The 18,695-nt window shown below is 33.2% G+C and overlaps 4 protein-coding genes across 24 annotated transcripts; 2 read left to right on the forward strand and 2 right to left on the reverse strand.

The window, feature by feature from the left end:
- Nucleotides 1–929: 929 nt before the first annotated feature.
- On the reverse strand, nucleotides 930–5,146 carry LOC111201375. Of its 21 annotated transcripts, none has more exons than XR_007340094.1 (11): nucleotides 4,228–5,142; nucleotides 4,077–4,129; nucleotides 3,913–3,970; nucleotides 3,271–3,448; nucleotides 2,969–3,066; nucleotides 2,755–2,838; nucleotides 2,499–2,598; nucleotides 2,233–2,374; nucleotides 1,907–1,985; nucleotides 1,636–1,754; nucleotides 930–1,252 (listed from the first exon to the last, which is right to left on the reverse strand). XR_007340094.1 is itself a non-coding variant. In XM_048781767.1 (4 exons), the coding sequence occupies exons 2-4, from the start codon at nucleotides 2,271–2,273 to the stop codon at nucleotides 1,016–1,018; spliced, it is 357 nt and encodes a 118-aa protein (XP_048637724.1). In that variant the 5' UTR covers nucleotides 2,274–2,374; nucleotides 2,755–2,973; the 3' UTR covers nucleotides 930–1,015. The 21 variants fall into 21 exon arrangements, 2 of the variants coding, with proteins under 2 accessions (XP_048637724.1, XP_048637723.1); XR_007340093.1 differs by having other exon boundaries at nucleotides 930–1,539; XR_007340085.1 differs by adding an exon at nucleotides 1,375–1,539 and having other exon boundaries at nucleotides 930–1,264; nucleotides 1,636–1,985; nucleotides 4,228–4,693.
- Nucleotides 5,147–6,232: 1,086 nt separating this feature from the next.
- LOC111201377 (stem-specific protein TSJT1-like) lies at nucleotides 6,233–7,554 on the forward strand. The gene is made up of 3 exons (XM_022693109.2): nucleotides 6,233–6,511; nucleotides 6,813–7,177; nucleotides 7,261–7,554. Exons 1-3 carry the CDS (start codon nucleotides 6,306–6,308, stop codon nucleotides 7,449–7,451), a joined length of 762 nt encoding a protein of 253 aa, XP_022548830.2. The 5' UTR covers nucleotides 6,233–6,305; the 3' UTR covers nucleotides 7,452–7,554.
- A 746-nt stretch (nucleotides 7,555–8,300) lies between these two features.
- Nucleotides 8,301–11,159, forward strand: LOC111213837 (lanC-like protein GCR2). The gene is made up of 6 exons (XM_022715675.2): nucleotides 8,301–8,539; nucleotides 8,691–8,869; nucleotides 8,943–9,054; nucleotides 9,674–9,790; nucleotides 9,858–10,172; nucleotides 10,705–11,159. The coding sequence occupies exons 1-6, from the start codon at nucleotides 8,372–8,374 to the stop codon at nucleotides 11,041–11,043; spliced, it is 1,230 nt and encodes a 409-aa protein (XP_022571396.1). The 5' UTR covers nucleotides 8,301–8,371; the 3' UTR covers nucleotides 11,044–11,159.
- LOC111213838 lies at nucleotides 11,047–12,291 on the reverse strand. Its single transcript, XM_022715676.2, has 3 exons — nucleotides 12,043–12,291; nucleotides 11,504–11,709; nucleotides 11,047–11,428 (listed from the first exon to the last, which is right to left on the reverse strand). The coding sequence occupies exons 1-3, from the start codon at nucleotides 12,130–12,132 to the stop codon at nucleotides 11,197–11,199; spliced, it is 528 nt and encodes a 175-aa protein (XP_022571397.1). The 5' UTR covers nucleotides 12,133–12,291; the 3' UTR covers nucleotides 11,047–11,196.
- Nucleotides 12,292–18,695: the final 6,404 nt, after the last annotated feature.

Genomic DNA, 18,695 nt, shown 5'->3' on the forward strand with positions numbered 1-18,695 from the left:
TTTTGTAATCTATATTTTATAATTTTTTATTTATGATGAAATTTATTATAATGTTCGTATTAATTTTTTGGTAACTTGTTTTTGTATTCAAAAAATATTTAATCCATACACTTAATATAACGATTTTGTGTAATGCACATAATATTTTCTTATAAAGATTTTTTTAATCTTCTATTTTAGAAGTTTAGGTTGATTTTAAAATGTAATAACTGAATAACTTGATTCAGAATTTGTTCCTTTATTTACAGAGAAGTGATATAATTTTAGTTTGTTAATGTTTACTTCCTTTTTCTATTTTACCATATTTTGTTACTTTATCGATCTTTGTTTGGATTTTTTTTTATTTAACTTGTGTTAGTGTATTTTTATGTTTAATTTTAATTGCATTGTCAAACGTAAATATCATTTTCATATCGATTCTGAACTTCTAATTATTATTATTTTAGTTTTATTTATGTATTCTGAGAATGTTAATTTATATAGAGTCTGTGAATTATTATATATTAAAAATTAATTTAAAGATAATTTATAATTGATATATAGATTATTTTTAATATGTATATTATTCTATATTTTGGCATACCAGTAGAGTAATGGAAGGATATTCAATATTTTGGCACATATAGTTGTAAGTGTCATTTCTCATTTTTAATTGTTGGTTAGATCAATTAATTATTTAAAACATTAATTTAAGAGATATATACATTCTTAACAATATAAAATAATTTTAGTTAGTCATAAGATTTTTTCCCGCAAATTAATAGGCGACGGTTTATTTCTTCATGTGAATTCACATGTACACTCATCATATGATCGAAACGCATATATGTCTTAAATATAGAGATTAGACATATCAGATTGTGAAGTAGAGATACGAAACTGCAAACTGAGCAATTCACCCTCTGTAGATTTTCATGGCATTTATCCAATAAGCTAGTGAGGTTAAAATTATTAAGAAATCACTTGTATCACTTCTACTGTTTATACACTCTACTTGAAACACATGCACACATCCCTACATAATCTTGACGACTTCGTTAGTACGAAATTCTCCAAAATGATGATGCAACATGATATCCCCGATTAATTTAGCTGAATCATGTTGGCTGAAACACATGCTTGCATCACTACGTAAGCCTGACGACTTCGGCCTGCTGAGGTAATGCGAAGTTAGCTGGATCATGTTGCCTGGTACAACATGATGCTCGATGATGAAGCCATACACTGTTATCTGATCTTTCGAGGCTAGGTTCTGCAAAAATCTCTTTAGAGGTGAGAATACCCAATAAAACCAACTCAGTCGAAACATAGCAACTGAACTGTTGCAAAACAGAATTTAACAGTGCAAGTGTGCGACTCATTAAAAATTCTTACAAATTTGAGGTTCTTTTTCATTGGGTGTGTTTATAAATACTGACACATTAGTTGCTACTTTGAGTTTTGCAGTTTTTGGTCCATTTTGAGATCTTTGAGTGGCAACATGAATATCAAATGGTTCTTCATCAATAGCTTTGAGAAGCTTTGAGACTTGCTTTCATCCTTGGAAAGAGTTAAAGTTTATCCATGTGAAGGCAAAGATTTATTACTGGCAAAAGTAAAGAGCATTTGAAATCTTGAGTGACCAATCTAACTTACAGTATGCAATTATAATCCCTTTTCCATTGAGAATATCCATAATAACATTCACAGTTCTTGTACACGCTCCTTTCACATCCTTAGAAGCAAGCACATGTGTAACACTTGGGTTCCAGTACCTTGATATGGATTATTCCATCAGGCACTGGGGGAAAGCAATGAAATGCGAAGATAAGTTTTTTTTAAGCAAAGTAGGTATGATATATCCACATAGGATGGGGTTTCTTGGTTGTCTTGTGGTAAGAAGAGATGCTTATTACTAATTACTAACCTTCTCATTCTGTGATAGTGCATATCCACAGAGAAAAAGATATTTTGTACGATCCAATGAACAAACCTCAGCAGGAATTCTGCAAAAAAGTAATGATACAGCCATACCGTAAGTTTTATATCAAAATATGATGGGGGAAAACAGCTTTGATATAATTTTGGTAAGGGCTCAGCTCTGGATGCGCAATGTCTATATGTCCAGAAAAGTAGAAGAAAATCTTCTTGTAAGGACCCAAAAATAATAGTTTCACATTAGAATTGGAACTGTGGTAAGTAATTTTTAATTATATAGTTAGATGCGAATGAAGAGAATGTGGTAAAACATACATAATCCCACCGGCAAGACTTGATATAGCAGACAAAGGCATCCCCTTTCAGATTGCATTTAGTGCACTTGATTATCAGTCCCTTTGCAAGTCTTGATTTTAGGTTCCTCAGTGTGTCAGCTTCAGAGTAAACTTGCGGGGCCCTGAAAAATTCATTCAGCTGCTTTGAATACTTTTATTATTCGAAAGGGTAGTGTAATACTTTAGCCAAATTCTAGACGGGATTTTCAGAAACAAAGGTTGACAAATGTTAGAAGTTGTGTATACTATTTTATAGTGGCGCTATGGACATGGATAACATTTGAGAGAAATATGTCAACTCCAACAACCAGATTCCTCTTGAACAATGCAGCATTTCTCCAATGGCCTAACAAAATATTAACCCAACCAACTAAGTAAACCTCACAACAACAAAATGCTCAGTTTTTTTATATCCGATCCCCTTTGAAAATAACAGCTTAAACACGCACCAAGAGATGAGCAATTCTCAACCAATTGACATACATTATAAGAAATCACTTACTATTTTTCTTTTTGCTTTGAAATTACTTGAGTAGTAAGTTATTTGATCACTTCTTTTGTAAGACTGGTGTGCGTAAGCCAACACCTAATATAAGATTTCAATTAAACACATAACCTGTGAGTTACTGTTAAGGTAAGAACAGATAAACTACAAAGAAATCTCGGAAATTAAATAAACAAAAAAAAAAGACTACAAAGAGTATTGTATCTTAAACCTGATTAATAAAAGGAGAATCGAGTGGTTCGTGATAGGGGTTCTGTCTAAATGAGGCGAGTCATATATAGATGGTGGAGATGGGAGAACTGAAAGGTACTGAAATAAAGAGAGTTTTGAAGAATTAAAGTGGAGAAAAAGTTATACTAACATGAAGGTTGACGTTAGCTTTTTAGTTAAGAGAAAAAAAAAGAAGAAATCTGTGGAGAAGGGAAGGCAAAAAAATTACTTGGGCTACATATTGGATTTCTACGGTGAACAAAGAGAAATTTAGGTCTAAAACACACTAAATAGATAAATAACCTGGCCAGCCGACACATTTGGATCCCATGTAACTTCACAGCCTCAGTATATTCAAAGAAATCAATATCTGAGGAGTTACTTTCATCTGCATCACTCTAGTGTCCATACTCAGGAATCAGGATAAAGTTGTACTATCTCAGTGCCTCCTTTAGGTCATATAGGCCTGCAATTCAAAAATCTAAATATATATCCTAAGTTAAGCTGTACAAATACATTCTAAACCCATATCAAAAGTAAGATGGACATGAAACCTGGAAAGAAATTGTAGATTTACCTAAACTATAGATACCATCGATTTCAAAATGGATTTGAGATATGGTACACTCAATTGAAGTTTGAAACCATGATGTAAGTGGAACAGAGTAGAAATATGTACCACAGAAACTAAGATACATGTGCTCATAAGGTAAGGAATTATACATGTTAGCCTTTTCACTGAAAACATGGGAAGAAGTAAAGTGGGTATGCATATTTAAATTTCTTGAATTTAGACATTATGCCTTTTCTTTTGCATCATGTTTGTATATCCATACCTCAGATGATCAATTGAAAAACATCTCACCAGTTTTACAAAAATCAGGAATGCAGGAAATGTCACTCTTTCAAACGTCGAATTAAAAGTTCAAAATATTTGACACTTACTTCTTCCGAGTTTGGGCAGCCGTTGCGTTCGCAGGCACTGTCGTCTTCAAGGCCATACCTGACGCAAAAAAAAAAAAACGATTTGTAAATTAGTTATGGTAAAAGCACAAAATCAAGGATAATGAGTCGGTAAACACTTGTTTCTAAACATGTCTCTTGCTTACCAAAATATCTCTTGCTTTCAACTCTGGTTCTGATTTGGTCATCGGTTAAGAACCTTGTTCACCATCGTACGAACAAACATGATACACGGGTTAGAAAAAAATCCCAAAACCCCATACGCTGATGATAAGGACATGAATAAAGGCATCTTACCAATGATACCCGGATTGCTCCCGAGTTGAATTGTATTTTAAAACTGGAAAATTGTATTTCGCACTGAAGTTGGAGGTGACGAAAGTGAACCAAACAATCGAATCGATCTATAGTTAGTGAGATTGCGGACTGAATCAATATATAATTATGAGAGATGGAGGAAGGTGTGGGAGATGAGAGGATCATCGTTTGTAAAAACGTTTAGTATGAGGAGAGAAATAAAAAGTCAGTCTATTAGGGAAGCTTGATTGGTGACGTGGGTTTTGAGAGTATTTATTGGTTGAATATTGTTGCTGACGTAGGAGAATCGTTGAGACGATTGAGGAAGATGAAAACGTGGGTATATCTGTTTCATCGAGACACAACTGACGAAGAAGGCTTAACATAGATTTTAAATGGGTCAGAAACCAATTTGAAAAGCCCAAAAAGTTTGGCCAATGTCGACAAACAGAATGTGAAGTGGCAAAATAAGAGCATATGATTGGTTGTATTTTAAAACTGGAAAATTGTATTTCGCACTGAAGTTGGAGGTGACGAAAGTGAACCAAACAATCGAATCGATCTATAGTTAGTGAGATTGCGGACTGAATCAATATATAATTATGAGAGATGGAGGAAGGTGTGGGAGATGAGAGGATCATCGTTTGTAAAAACGTTTAGTATGAGGAGAGAAATAAAAAGTCAGTCTATTAGGGAAGCTTGATTGGTGACGTGGGTTTTGAGAGTATTTATTGGTTGAATATTGTTGCTGACGTAGGAGAATCGTTGAGACGATTGAGGAAGATGAAAACGTGGGTATATCTGTTTCATCGAGACACAACTGACGAAGAAGGCTTAACATAGATTTTAAATGGGTCAGAAACCAATTTGAAAAGCCCAAAAAGTTTGGCCAATGTCGACAAACAGAATGTGAAGTGGCAAAATAAGAGCATATGATTGGTTGTATTTTAAAACTGGAAAATTGTATTTCGCACTGAAGTTGGAGGTGACGAAAGTGAACCAAACAATCGAATCGATCTATAGTTAGTGAGATTGCGGACTGAATCAATATATAATTATGAGAGATGGAGGAAGGTGTGGGAGATGAGAGGATCATCGTTTGTAAAAACGTTTAGTATGAGGAGAGAAATAAAAAGTCAGTCTATTAGGGAAGCTTGATTGGTGACGTGGGTTTTGAGAGTATTTATTGGTTGAATATTGTTGCTGACGTAGGAGAATCGTTGAGACGATTGAGGAAGATGAAAACGTGGGTATATCTGTTTCATCGAGACACAACTGACGAAGAAGGCTTAACATAGATTTTAAATGGGTCAGAAACCAATTTGAAAAGCCCAAAAAGTTTGGCCAATGTCGACAAACAGAATGTGAAGTGGCAAAATAAGAGCATATGATTGGTAGATTATTTATGCTTATGTGGATATGCTCAATGGAGCTCATATCCCACTTTTAGTATAGTATAGATGATTAAAAATGTGGAATCAATGAAAAAGTAAATATATAAAGGAAAATGTATAAAGGAATGAACTGATTAGAGGTTTTCAAATAGATAACGTTGCAACGAAATTTTTTTTGTCAATTTTTCAATCAATTAAAGAAAGTTTAATCCATAGTATATATTAGTGATGTGGGTTTGCAGTGAACATAAAAGCTTTTCATTTAAATATTGATTTATATACTATTTTATTTATTTGATAAAAAAATGTTGAATCATGTTGATTCGATAACCTACAAAAGTTGAAAAGATTATTCTTGATGTAGGTACCATTAATGGATTCTTGTTGGTCATTAACAAAAACTCGAGTGGCAAGAAACAAGAGAAGGGAATAATTAGTAAGCAGTAAAAAGATAAAGAAATGGATAAGAAGACATTGTTTGACCAAAAAAAAATGGATAAGAAGACATCAAGATCTATAAGACAAGTCTTATCTAAACAAATCATGAGTCATCTCCACGTCAACTTTCTTAATTTTCCTGAAATGTCAAAATTTCACAAACCAAACCAACCTATATAAGTCCACTTCAATCACATTTATCTCATATACTAAAAAAAAAACAGAAGATTCAAGACGACAAAAAAAATGTTGGCTATTTTTCAAAAGACGTTTGCTCATCCACCGGAAGAGCTAAGCAGCCCGGCTTCAAACCTTTCCGGCAAAACCCCAAAACTTCCCGGAGAAACTCTCTCTGACTTTCTTTCAGACCATCCAGACTCTGCTTTCTCCATGAGCTTCGGCGACTCCGCTGTCCTCGCTTTCGCCCGCCCAGAAAACTCTCACCGTCCAAGGTATAATAATAATAAACACATTCCTCTAAGTATAAACTGTGTTTCTTGCCCTCCAAGGTATATTAATAGCACACGTTACTCTAGAACCGCTTCTAGCTAAGACAAGAGAAACATTAGTTATGATCCCCAAATTTTTAGAGATAATTTACACAAATTTAAGTTTTCAAATTGTTTTATTTTATTAGAAAAAAACTTTAATAAATTGCATATAATCTTCAAAATCTCAAGACCCGTCATGCCAGTTTCTCTAAACTGTTTCTTGTCGGAAAATCATTTTCTGAACATGTCTGGTCTCTTTCAGGATGTTTAGTGGCATCGATGGAATCTACTGTGTGTTCCTTGGGACACTGAACAACCTATGGGACCTAAACAAACAATACGGTTTATCTGGAAAATCCTCAAACGAAGCCATGTTTGTGATCGAAGCTTACCGAACACTACGTGACCGTGGTCCTTACCCAGCTGACCAAGTTCTCAGAGGTCTCGACGGAAGTTTCGCCTTTGTCGTCTACGATGCTCAGACCTCCTCTGTTTTCGCAGCTCTAGGATCTGATGGAGCTGAGAGTTTGTATTGGGGAATAGCTGCAGATGGATCTGTTGTTATGTCTGATGATCTCAAGGTTATTAAGCAAGGTTGTGCTAAGTCATTCGCTCCTTTTCCGACAGGTAAGCAAACAGAACTTATGAGATAGGAAAGTTATGTAATGGTCTGAAGATGGAAGTGTAATGTTTTTTTTTTTTTTGTGTAGGTTGTATGTTTCATAGTGAGAGTGGTTTGATGAGTTTTGAGCATCCGAAGAATAAGATGAAGGCGATGCAGAGGATTGATAGTGAAGGAGTTATATGTGGAGCTAACTTTAAAGTCGATGCTTGCTCCAAGATCAATAGCATTCCGAGGAGAGGAAGTGAAGCTAATTGGTCTTTGGCAAACTCTAGTTAATGAAAGGACGAAGAATAATAGTTGCTTTTGTTCTTGCATGTGATTTCTGTTTTCTGTAAAATAACAAACATACTAAGAAAATGGGTTTTTCTTACTGATCCAATCTGGACTCTGATCATTTGGATTAAATTTTACTAAAAGCAAACTATTGATGAATGAATTGATCATTTTTCATCATATATTATTTAGTAGTTTTATCAATTTGAAATGGTGTTTTAAAACTATCTCCAACTTTACTATATATTTTACTCCATTTTGAAACAAAGATAGAACAATGAAAAAAAAATTATTATTCTATTTACAGAATAGTTTCATTTTTATTTTATTTTGAAAAATATAAAATGGATTGGAAATGCTCTAAAAAATGATTGGTCTCTAATATCAAATTGGGTTAGATGGACTTTTAAACATAAAACTCACTAATAATAAATTGATTCTCTTTTATATATTATTTAATTTTTTTTAATGTGAGATATGGCCCTAATACTTTTCACAATCTACAAACACATCTGGTTTAGTCCGGTTAAAATTCAGATAAATTTGATGAAATTCGTTTATTGTATTAGTTCGATTTAAAACTGTAAAATACCAAACTTTGGTATAACGACTTACTTAGGAATTTCTGATGAAAAATTAAACTAAACAAATATCGAATGGAACAAAATTGAACTGAACTGATTATCAAATTTTCTTTTACTTACTGAACTAAACCAAGTTATGAACCTGAACCGAAAATCAAAAATAGTTTCGATTAATCTTCGCAGGCCTAGGTGAACCATTAGCTATCGGACAACAATGTATAGGCAAGACCTTACTGGGCCAAATATAAGGCTCACTAACAATGGTTTTATCTGCTTTTTGAAATTATAATTCTTCGAGATTCTCAACAGCAACCGCTTTAGACAGAGAGAGAGAGAGATATGGGAGAAAGATTCTTCCCAAATGAGATACCTGAGTTTCTACCGGAAGACGCCGGCGAAGAGGAAACCTTCTCCACTCATAAAGATTCGCTGACGAAACTGCTCTCACTCCCGTACAGATCATTCTCCAAGAAGCTCCAGAGATATGCGTTAAGCCTCAAAGATACAGTAAACTTTATCTTACAGCGTTTTTAGGTTTTATGGGAGCTGATTAGTATACCTATAAACTGAGTAATTTAGGACAACAAGATTTGAGTTTATCTGGTTTGATCATGTCCGAATCTAGCATATGAAGTTTGCTTTGGTTTGGTCTTTTCAGATAGTGTTTGAGACATGGGACCGATCTGGAAAACGTGTTCGAGACTTTAACCTCTACACTGGTGTACTCGGGACAGCTTATCTCTTGTTCCAATCCTATCAGGTCGCAAGAAATGAAAACGATCTTAAGCTATGCTTAGAGATTGTTGAGGCGTGTTACACAGCTTCAAAAGATTCCGAGTAAAGACCTTTTCTATTAAATAGCCCATTTAATGTAGTTGAAATATATGATGAGTGTGGTTTTTTTTATCAGCCGTGTGACTTTCATATGTGGCCGTGCGGGTGTATGTGCTCTTGGTGCCGTTGCTGCAAAGCTTACTGGTGATAGCCAGTTACAGGATCGTTACTTAGCCCGTTTCCATGAGGTACACTTTATGTTGTGCTATGTGCAAATAGGCTTTATCTATATTTTAAACGGAACAACCTGAATTAACCGATATTTTCATTTGAATTTGGAAAGCGAGAACTAAACCCAACTTTTTTGGTATTAGCCGATTCTCAAATATTTTTACTAGAACCAAATAGAAACCAAAAATAGCCGAACCAAAACTGAATCGAATTTTATTGTCATAAAAGATTAGGCTTCTAAAGCAACAAAAGGCTTATGCGACTAATACCAAAAATTGATCCCGGATTAAATTTTAATCCGAACAACCTGAATTAATCAATATTTTATCTGAAAAATCTGAATTACCTGATTCAAAATTCGGGAAACCCGAACCATACTGGAATCAAACTGAACCTAAATTAAACTCAAAGTTTTAGTATCAGTCGGTTCTCAATATTTTTACCAGAACCAAATAGAAACTGGAAATAACCGATAAATTTATTTTCTCATAAATATATGAACGGTTTTTATGTCTATATACCCGGAAAAAACGTATACCCGAAAAAAAAACAAAAACCAAAAATTGAACCGAAAATAGAATGTTCTGCATGCTTGATACATTGACTCTAGCCATGCAACTTGAATCTTCATAACAGATTAGGCTTCCCGGTGATTTGCCATACGAGCTGTTGTATGGTAGAGCAGGATACTTGTGGGCATGCTTGTTCTTGAATAAGCATATCGGGAAAGACAGTGTATCATCTGCAAGAATGGTAACAAAGCTTAAAACTTTCTTTTTGTTCTAAGTTAGTGGATGAAGCATCTCATTGTTTCTTTTAGAGATCTGTGGTTGAGGAGATCTTCAGGGCAGGAAGGCAACTGGGTGAAAGAGTAAAGTGTCCATTGATGTTTGAGTGGCATGGGAAGAAGTATTGGGGAGCTGCTCACGGTTTAGCTGGGATCATGCATGTCCTCATGCATGTAGAACTTGAACCGGATGAGATGGAAGATGTTAAAGGTACACTAAGTTACATGATTCAACACCGTTTCCCAAGTGGAAACTACTTATCTAGCGAAGGAAGTGAATCAGATCGTCTAGTTCACTGGTGTCATGGTGCTCCTGGTGTTGCTCTCACACTTGTAAAGGCAGCTCAGGTAGATAACCTTATCGATATACAGTAGTTCTACAAATTAATATTCTATAAAAATAAATGAACAAATTTCTACAGTTCCAAATTGGACGGACGTAAATAATGATACAATTCGAGAATATAATAAGATAATAATATTTAAAAAATTCTCAAATAAATATATGGTTTAAAATTATAACTTAATAACTACTATACATATGATTTTATATAAATATACACAAACCATTTTGTTTCTTTTTATTTTTCAAAATGAATTTCATCTCTTATTTATTTTCATTTTGGCAAACTTATAATTATTTTTATTTATTTTATGATACATATTCAACATTTATAAAATAATCTAATAATATATATGAAATTAAAATCTGTAAAGTTTAACTAATATAATATCGTGAATCAAATATTTTTTTCTTTTTTTCTAAATAAAAAGTATTTAAAAATATAAACCTAAAAAGGATTTTTCTATAAATTAATAAATTATCATAGTTTAATGTACTCTCTATCTACATTGCAAAACTCTCTGGATGTTTTTTCAGGTTTTTAGGACAGATGAGTTTGTAGAGGCGGCGATGGAAGCAGGAGAAGTGGTATGGAACCGTGGATTGCTTAAACGAGTAGGAGTCTGTCACGGCATCAGTGGAAACACCTATGTGTTTCTTTCTCTGTACCGGTTAACAGGAAAGCCAGAGTACTTGTACAGAGCAAAGGCTTTCGCATCTTTCCTACTAGATAAGTCAGAAAAGCTCATCTCAGAAGGTAAAATGCATGGAGGAGATAGACCATTCTCTCTCTTTGAAGGTATAGGAGGAATGGCCTACATGTTTCTCGACATGAATGAACCAACTCAAGCTTTGTTTCCAGGTTATGAGCTCTAAAAATAAAGCAACAAACTTAGATACTTAATGTAGAATAGATGTCTAGTATTTATACATCATCAAACACAAAAAACCAAAAGCTTAATAAATAAAAACACCATCAAATCTTGAAACTCCTATTGAATCAGTGAATGGGGTGTGTGGAAATCTCGTTTAGTAAGGAGGGTTCTTGTAATCATCACGAGCACGAGAGTAGCAGACGTAGTAGAACTGAGAGACGATGGCAGTGAAGAGCGCGAAGGAAGCACCAGCTGCAAACACTCCTTTACGGATGACTTCACAGCTGGGAGGGTTGTCGATGTTCCACATCTTCCTGTACTTGGTGTGGTACGCGTTTCTGATGGATGCAGCCAGCAAACATACCTCAGCAATCAAGAAGAACACCCTGACAAAGAAGTGATGGGGTCAGAGTCAATTCATGAAGCATTATGATGTAATGATTGAGATAGGTAACAGTTACCAGCAGATGAGGAAGAGCATGATGGCACAAGCTCTTGAACCACCAGGGTTAAGAGCCTTCCCACAGCAGAAGCAGCGACTAGCCACCATGATAATGACTTGGCTAGTCAAGAGAAGGACAAAAGCGCCAGCTCCATAGCTTGTAGCTATGTCTGAGCCATACTCGCAATACTCATAAACCTTCTCCTTGTCTGGTACAACCTTACCCTGCAAACCAAACACAATAACCCAATAAAGCCCATTTCTCTACATCAAACCATTACAAAAAGAACCGTTACATTGAGATCTGGCCCTAGATTGAACAATGTAATAAGGTACAATTGATTTTTGAACCAGATCTGAGAAACAGTCCACTACAAGGGATCTCACCGACAGAGATTTTTCAGACAAAACTACTAACTAAAGTCTCAGACACTGTTCCGATAAATTAATTAAAATAAATAGTTCAATAATTTTGTAACCAAGATTTGACTGATAGGAGGAGAAGAAGAAACTGGAAGAGAGCAAGAAAGTTTTTAGAGAGAGTTTAATGAGACTTACGACGCTTCTTCTTTGCTCGGCGGCAATGGCTAATCCGACAGCGATGAGATCTAGAATGAACACAATGATTATCACGAGCTTTGAAGCCATGGCAGCAGATTGTCTTGTGATTTTCTCTTTCTCTCGAAGCTGTTTCGTTCTCTTTATATAAAGTAAAATATATTAGACGAAAATGTCGTGACCGTATAAGGAAAATGAAATGACTGTCATCTCACCAAATTATTATTTTTTACTTATTTATTGAATGAATAAAAATAAGACAATGCTGATTCGTTTTTTATGACACGAGAAAATTATTAGATAACTTTCTAATAAAAAATATCAAATGACAATAATTTAAGAGTAAAATAATTAAATTATAACTAACCCAAAATTTTATCCTAATTCCATCCTTAGATACTAAATGCAAGCTTAAAATTTTAAAAGAAAAATAATTAGTACATTATTTTAGAAAAAAAAACTTTCTAATGCGCTTCTACGGTGATTAGTGTTAATAAAAATAATAATTAGGACCACTGCACGTGGTGCAGGCGGGGTTTCTTTTGCTTAATCTACGGGTTAATTAAAGGGGTCATGCCTTGTTTAATAATTAAAGCTGTTATATTTATTACCTGTTGGATGACTTTGTGGGAAAATCAACGTAAATAAAGAAGTTAGTGAAAGATTAAAGGATTAATGGTTAGAAGAATTGAATGCGTTCGATAACAGTCACGGTCTTAATGAAGATAGAATTGAATGCTTTAGGTCTAACGGTTGATCTCATGGTCTGGTCATGTACATAAATATGCATGATTTAAACTGGAATCCGGTTAGGCTGCAGTTTTCTTATAACCCATCACGCCGGACTGTACTGGCCAGTGGCCAATAATATGGTAGTTCCGGGTCAAAGTCAAAGTTGTGTCAGTGTATCGCTGGATATCACATGGTCGGAGCTAAGTAAACGCAATGGTTGGTTAACATTGGGACTGTGGTCGGCCCAATACTAAAGTTAGTTACATATCCGAACAATATTCAGTATACTACATGGGTTTAATAAGCTTGGCCCAAAACTTTCTTGTATTCATTTGTTTTGCTGCCAGTTTTCTGTTTTCAATTCAAAGGACAAGTCTTGATCCATTCTCTGACCGTCTTGTAGATAAGAAACTCTCTGAAAGTTGCGCATTTTTGTTTTTATTAAACGATTGCACCTATTCAACTGACCATGCGTTTGGTGATTAGAAAAAATACAATCAAAATAAGAAAATGTTTTCTGGTCTCCATCGTGACTTGATTCTCTGCGTATTTGTGGAAAATATGTAACCTTTGTCGGGTTGACAAAAAAAAGAAAGTAACCTTTGTCGGCTAAATTATTATAACTAAAATAACGGAAATGAAAAATATATATCAAAATAAATAAATTAATGAAAATCTATTTAATCTATTTAATTTATTATCTTTTAGTTTTTTTTCAAAAGAAATAAATAATAATTTCACTAATAAAATATAGGGGTTTTTGCCAAAACTAACCCACAACTTGATTTTAATCCCAAACCTATACCCAAACTTGAATCAAATACAAAACTAACCTAAAAGCCTAGTGAAATTACAACTCAGCCCCTTGTGACCAAACAAAAAAACAGAAGCCATTTTTACGAATATAGCCCCAGTAAATCGTCTGAGTCGTCTGAGATGTTGTAAGTCGTCTGGACGACTGAAGTGTAAGTCGTCTGGTACCAGTTTATTTTAAAAATAATTTATAAATCTTGTAAAAAAATATTTTGATGCGTAAAAAATAAAAATCAAGTAATTATAAACAGTTTTAACTAATATAAATTAAGATATGATAAAATTGATTTGTTTTGAAGATAGATGAGTGAAAGTAGTGAATCATGAAATACTTTGGTTTAGGAGTTTGGCAAACATATGTTGTAGTATTGTATGTATTGTTAGGGTTAGATTTTGGAAAAGTAAAATATTTTTTTCAAAAATTAGTTTTCACCTATATGTGTTTATTTTTGTGTATAGTAAACACTTTTCAAGTTTGATTTGGTTTTATGAAGTGTTTAATTAGATAATTAAGTTTAGGGGTTATGTTTAGGGTGTGGACGACTTATATTTCAGTCGTCTGTTGAATAATTTACCCGGACGACGTATATTTCAGTCGTCCAGACGACTTACTTGTAAGTCGTCTGGGAAGTCTTCTATTTTAGTTTCCCGCTAAAAATATTTAATTTCCCGCTAAAAATATTAAACTCTTCTGGACGACTTACATGTAAGTCGTCTGTTTTAATTTCTTCACCAGACGACTGAAATGTAAGTCGTCCAGGAAGTCGTCTGAGTCAAAAATATTTAATCTAATTGGATTTTTTGTCTCCCTATAAAAAGAAAAATTTACACATTCTCTCTCCTCCTCTCAAATGGCTGCAACAAAAATGTAATGTTCATCATTCTAAAACTCTCCAACCTCTCTCTAATCTCTTTGACTTGAAAACACCAAACTTTATATGAATTTTTTAGTTTTGTCTCATGTATTTCTTACTAATCTATCTCTTTTGCATGTTTTTAATCAAATGGTACTCATCTTCCACTAATTTAGAGGTAGATCTATTAATTTTAGATATGTATTTTTGTGTGTTCTATAAATGTAGATTTATCTAATCTTCCACTCATTTTCTCTATTTTTAAGTCATTTAAACGTTTTTGGATATGCAGGTTTTTCAGATCTGGATTTGATGTGCAGGTTTTTCAGATCTGGAAGACTTCTGGGACGACTTACATGTTAGTCGTCTGGAAGTCGTCTGGAAGTCGTCTGGAAGTCGTCTGGACTTCTTGGAAGTCTTCTGACAAAGTCGTCTGGACTTCCAGGAAGTCGTCTGGACTTCTAGGAAGTCGTCTGGACTTCTAGGAAGTCGTCTGGACTTCTAGGAAGTCGTCTGGATTTTTCTGAGCGTTTTGGTAAGTTCTTATGTCTGATTTTTCTTCATTTGGTAACTTCTTGTTGTATAAAGTTCTTACTTTTTTCTCAAACTAAAACTTTCCAAACCCACTCTAATCTCTTTGACTTGAAAACACCAAACTTTATATGAATTTTTCAATTTTGTCTCATGTCTTTGTTACTAATCTATTTTTTTTTTTTGCAGGTTTTTAATTAGATGGTACTCATCTTCCACTAATTTAAAGGTAGATCTTTTATTTTTAGATATGTATTTTTGTGTGTTCTGTAAAGGTAGATTTATCTAATCTTCCATTCATTTTTTCTGTTTTTAAGCCATTTGAACGTTTTTGAATATGCAGGTTTTCCAGATCTGGATTTAATATGCAGGTTTTTCAGATCTGGAAAACTTCTGGGACGACTTACTTGTTAGTCGTCTGGAAGTCGTCTGGAAGTCGTCTGGACTTCCTGTAAAGTCGTCTGGAAGTCGTCTGAACTTCCTAAAAGTCTTCTGGCAAAGTCGTCTGAACTTCCTGGAAGTCGTCTGGACTTCTTAGAAGTCGTCTGGACTTCTTAAAAGTTGTCTGGTCTTGTCTACTCAAGTGGAATCCAAGCTTGTCTTTGTAGATGAATGATCTATAATAGTTTTGTTTGTGGTCTGTTTTGTGAATTGCATGTATACTCTTTTAGTTGTGAATTTTTTGTAAAATCAGTAATAATGTTTTCCAAGATGTATTAAATGTGCTAACAATGTGTTTACACATTTACAAATCAATGAAATAATAGACTTCAGTAGCCTTTTTCTTATCTTTGGATCTCTCATATGCAATAATAAACTCCAATGGCCTTTTTCTCATCTTAATAAACAAGAATGTTGGTAAGAGATGGAAACAAATAATAGTAACTAGTCAAAGCATATCATATTTTTTATAAGTTTGCATTGAAAAACTTAGTCAAATTTAGTAAAACTAAGGGAGAGAACATATTTTGTAAATATGAGTTTTACATATCTTGAAGTTACTTATCACTCTTAAAAATACAAGTTATTCAAAAACTAACGTAGAAGACTTAAAAACTAGTGGAGAAGACGCGGACGACTTCAATCTAAGTTGTCTAGACGACTAAACTATATGTCGTCTGGTCAACGCAGAGGTTATTTTTGCAATTGACTTTGAAATCTGTTATTTCGGACGACTGAAAGTTAAGTCGTCTACTATTGTTTGGTTAAAAAAAAAACTCCAAAAAAGCTAGACGACTTACACTTCAGTCGTCAGAGGTTAGTTTTGCATTTGACTGGATTATTTCAGAAGTTTGACTTTTTGGACGACTTACATTTCAGTCGTCTAGTGAAAATTAAAATAATAATATTTTTTTAAAAGTAGACGACTTACAGTTAAGTCGTCATAGGTTAGTTTTGCAATTGAAAAAAGAAACTTCAAGATTTAATTATATACAGACGACTTATAATTCAGTCGTCCACGAGACGACTGAAATGTAAGTCGTCCAGGATTTACGAGGTTTGACCAGAATCTCGGAAAAAAGTCCTGGACGACTTACAATTAAGTCGTCTGGTGGACGACTGAATTATAAGTCGTCTGTGTATAATTAAATCTTGAAGTTTTTTTTTTCAATTGCAAAACTAACCTATGACTACTTAATTGTAAGTCGTTTACTTTATAAAAAATATTATTATTTTAATTTTCGCCAGACGACTGAAATGTAAATCGTCTGGGGAAGTCAAACTTCTGAAATTATCCAGTCAAATGCAAAACTAACCTATGACGACTGAAATGTAAGTCGTCTAGGTTCTTTGGAATTTTTTTTGAAACCAAACAATAGTAGACGACTTAACTTTCAGTCGTCTCAGGTTACAGATTTCAAAGTCAATTGCAAAAATAACCTTTGCGTTGACCAGACGACTTCCAGGTAAGTCGTCTACAGCCAGACGACTGAAAGGTAAGTCGTCTACAGCGAGACGACTTCCCAAGTAAGTCGTCTGACGAACAGATCTGGAAAAAAACTCGATGTCACACCTTAAATTGGTGAGATAAGTTCCTTAGCATACATAAGGCTTCTCCAAGCACACAGAATCACAAACGAAAGTCACCCACCCATAATCGTTAGCTTCTATGACTTTATGAACCATAAAAATTTTAGAATCAAAATCTTGGGTTTTTTTAGCTCATTGTGGAGAGAAAGTGAGAGATATGTTGTGTTTAGTTCACAAGAATGGAAAAAGAAGAAGGGTAAATCGATTTTGGGAGCATTAAGAGCTTCAAATTGGTTGTTCATGGTGGTTGTGGTATTGATGACAATGGCAATCTTGTAATTACTTGAAGATGATGAGGGTGAGAGAGTAAAAATGTCATTTTCGAAAAAAAAAAAAAAAAATTGATGGCATTTTCGTAAATTATATGAACTTGTGGGGTGAATAGGGCAAAACCAATTTTCAAAAAAAAGGAAGGTTAGTTTTGTGTTTGACTTTAAGTTGTAGGTCAATTTTGCAAAAATCCCTAAAATATAACCCCTAGTGTCATGTAGCTATAAAATTTCGAGCTAAAACCATTCAATCTGTAGGTAAAGAAACACATATAAGAAATGACATTAAAGGTTTTATAATGTTGTAAGACTGCTGTTAATGAATATATGCACTAAAGAGATCAATCATTTTTTTAAAAAATTCGGCTACCAATCTTTATTTTATGATGAATTATGAGAAGAAATAGAAAAATACCTGATTTATAAGCAGAACCATTAAAAACTTAAGTTTGATACATTTTTGGCTATTGAAATACAGTGAAATCTCTATAAATTAATAATGATGGGACTACACCAAAACTATAATTTTTATTAATTTATAGAAATATTAATTTATCGATATACTAATTGAACCAAAAATTCAATTTGGGACTATAAAATTATATTATTTTATAGAGATTTTTAGTGTATATTAATTTATAGAGTATTAATTTAAAGAGGTTATACAGTATATTACTGGTACTAATATCATCATTTATTAATTAATAGTTTTTAATGTAATTTATATAGTTTATTTTGTTTTGAATATATTATTTGTGTGTAAATATCAATGTTCAAGAAATTTGTAGATGGTGGTTTGGCAATTTTGTTTTAAAAAAAATATTGTTTAAGAATGTGTTCACTGGTATTAATTTTTTGAACATCTTGACAAATTAAAAACTATATATTATTTTAAAAATCTTTTTCGTTTAGACTAGATTTACCATCTAGGTGAACCCCAATGCATACATAAACTATTTTTAGAACACTGACAAACATAGATATGATCTAATGGCGACTCATTTGTATTCATTCTTTTATTTAATAATATATTTCCTTTAAAAAATGCTATTGGATGCTTTTACATCAATATGTAGCAGACGAAAAGAGATTATGTCAATGATTGGTTGGATTGTATTTGTAAAAATTTAGCTGTAAAATTTGTGTTATGAGTGAATTAACTGTAATTGTAAATTTATTTATGGAGATTTTTATTGTAGTTATTTCAGTTCTATGTGTATGTTATTGGCGGTAGATATTTTAAAATAAAGCATGATTAAGTTAACTATAAGATATTTTAAAATAATAATTTATATTTAAAATAAAACATTTAGGTTATTTAAAATTTATTAAAAATTCAATTTTCTGAATGGACTTAAAAAAATTCAAAAGTTAAATATAATAATATATATATTTTTAGTTTATTTAATACTATAGATCATTT

This window comes from Brassica napus, chromosome A6 (genome assembly GCF_020379485.1).
Source record: "Brassica napus cultivar Da-Ae chromosome A6, Da-Ae, whole genome shotgun sequence".
NCBI lineage: Eukaryota > Viridiplantae > Streptophyta > Magnoliopsida > Brassicales > Brassicaceae > Brassica > Brassica napus.

What these genes read in the sequence shown, in the direction of transcription:
- LOC111201375 (XM_048781767.1), bottom strand. Translation starts at nt 2,273, where the DNA reads ATGCCTTTGTCTGCTATATCAAGTCTTGCCGGTGGGATTAT. An exon ending in AGTCTTGCCGGTGGGATTAT is followed by an intron (nt 1,986 to 2,232) that starts GTATGTTTTACC and finishes ACTTTTTTGCAG; the next exon opens with AATTCCTGCTGAGGTTTGTT. An exon ending in CACTATCACAGAATGAGAAG is followed by an intron (nt 1,253 to 1,906) that starts GTTAGTAATTAG and finishes AGATTTTTGCAG; the next exon opens with AACCTAGCCTCGAAAGATCA.
- LOC111213838 (XM_022715676.2), bottom strand. Translation starts at nt 12,132, where the DNA reads ATGGCTTCAAAGCTCGTGATAATCATTGTGTTCATTCTAGATCTCATC. An exon ending in CCGAGCAAAGAAGAAGCGTC is followed by an intron (nt 11,710 to 12,042) that starts GTAAGTCTCATT and finishes TTTGGTTTGCAG; the next exon opens with GGTAAGGTTGTACCAGACAA. An exon ending in ATGCTCTTCCTCATCTGCTG is followed by an intron (nt 11,429 to 11,503) that starts GTAACTGTTACC and finishes CTTCTTTGTCAG; the next exon opens with GGTGTTCTTCTTGATTGCTG.
- LOC111213837 (XM_022715675.2), top strand. Translation starts at nt 8,372, where the DNA reads ATGGGAGAAAGATTCTTCCCAAATGAGATACCTGAGTTTCTACCGGAA. An exon ending in ACTTAGCCCGTTTCCATGAG is followed by an intron (nt 9,055 to 9,673) that starts GTACACTTTATG and finishes TCTTCATAACAG; the next exon opens with ATTAGGCTTCCCGGTGATTT. An exon ending in CACTTGTAAAGGCAGCTCAG is followed by an intron (nt 10,173 to 10,704) that starts GTAGATAACCTT and finishes ATGTTTTTTCAG; the next exon opens with GTTTTTAGGACAGATGAGTT.
- LOC111201377 (XM_022693109.2), top strand. Translation starts at nt 6,306, where the DNA reads ATGTTGGCTATTTTTCAAAAGACGTTTGCTCATCCACCGGAAGAGCTA. An exon ending in GAAAACTCTCACCGTCCAAG is followed by an intron (nt 6,512 to 6,812) that starts GTATAATAATAA and finishes GGTCTCTTTCAG; the next exon opens with GATGTTTAGTGGCATCGATG. An exon ending in ATTCGCTCCTTTTCCGACAG is followed by an intron (nt 7,178 to 7,260) that starts GTAAGCAAACAG and finishes TTTTTTGTGTAG; the next exon opens with GTTGTATGTTTCATAGTGAG.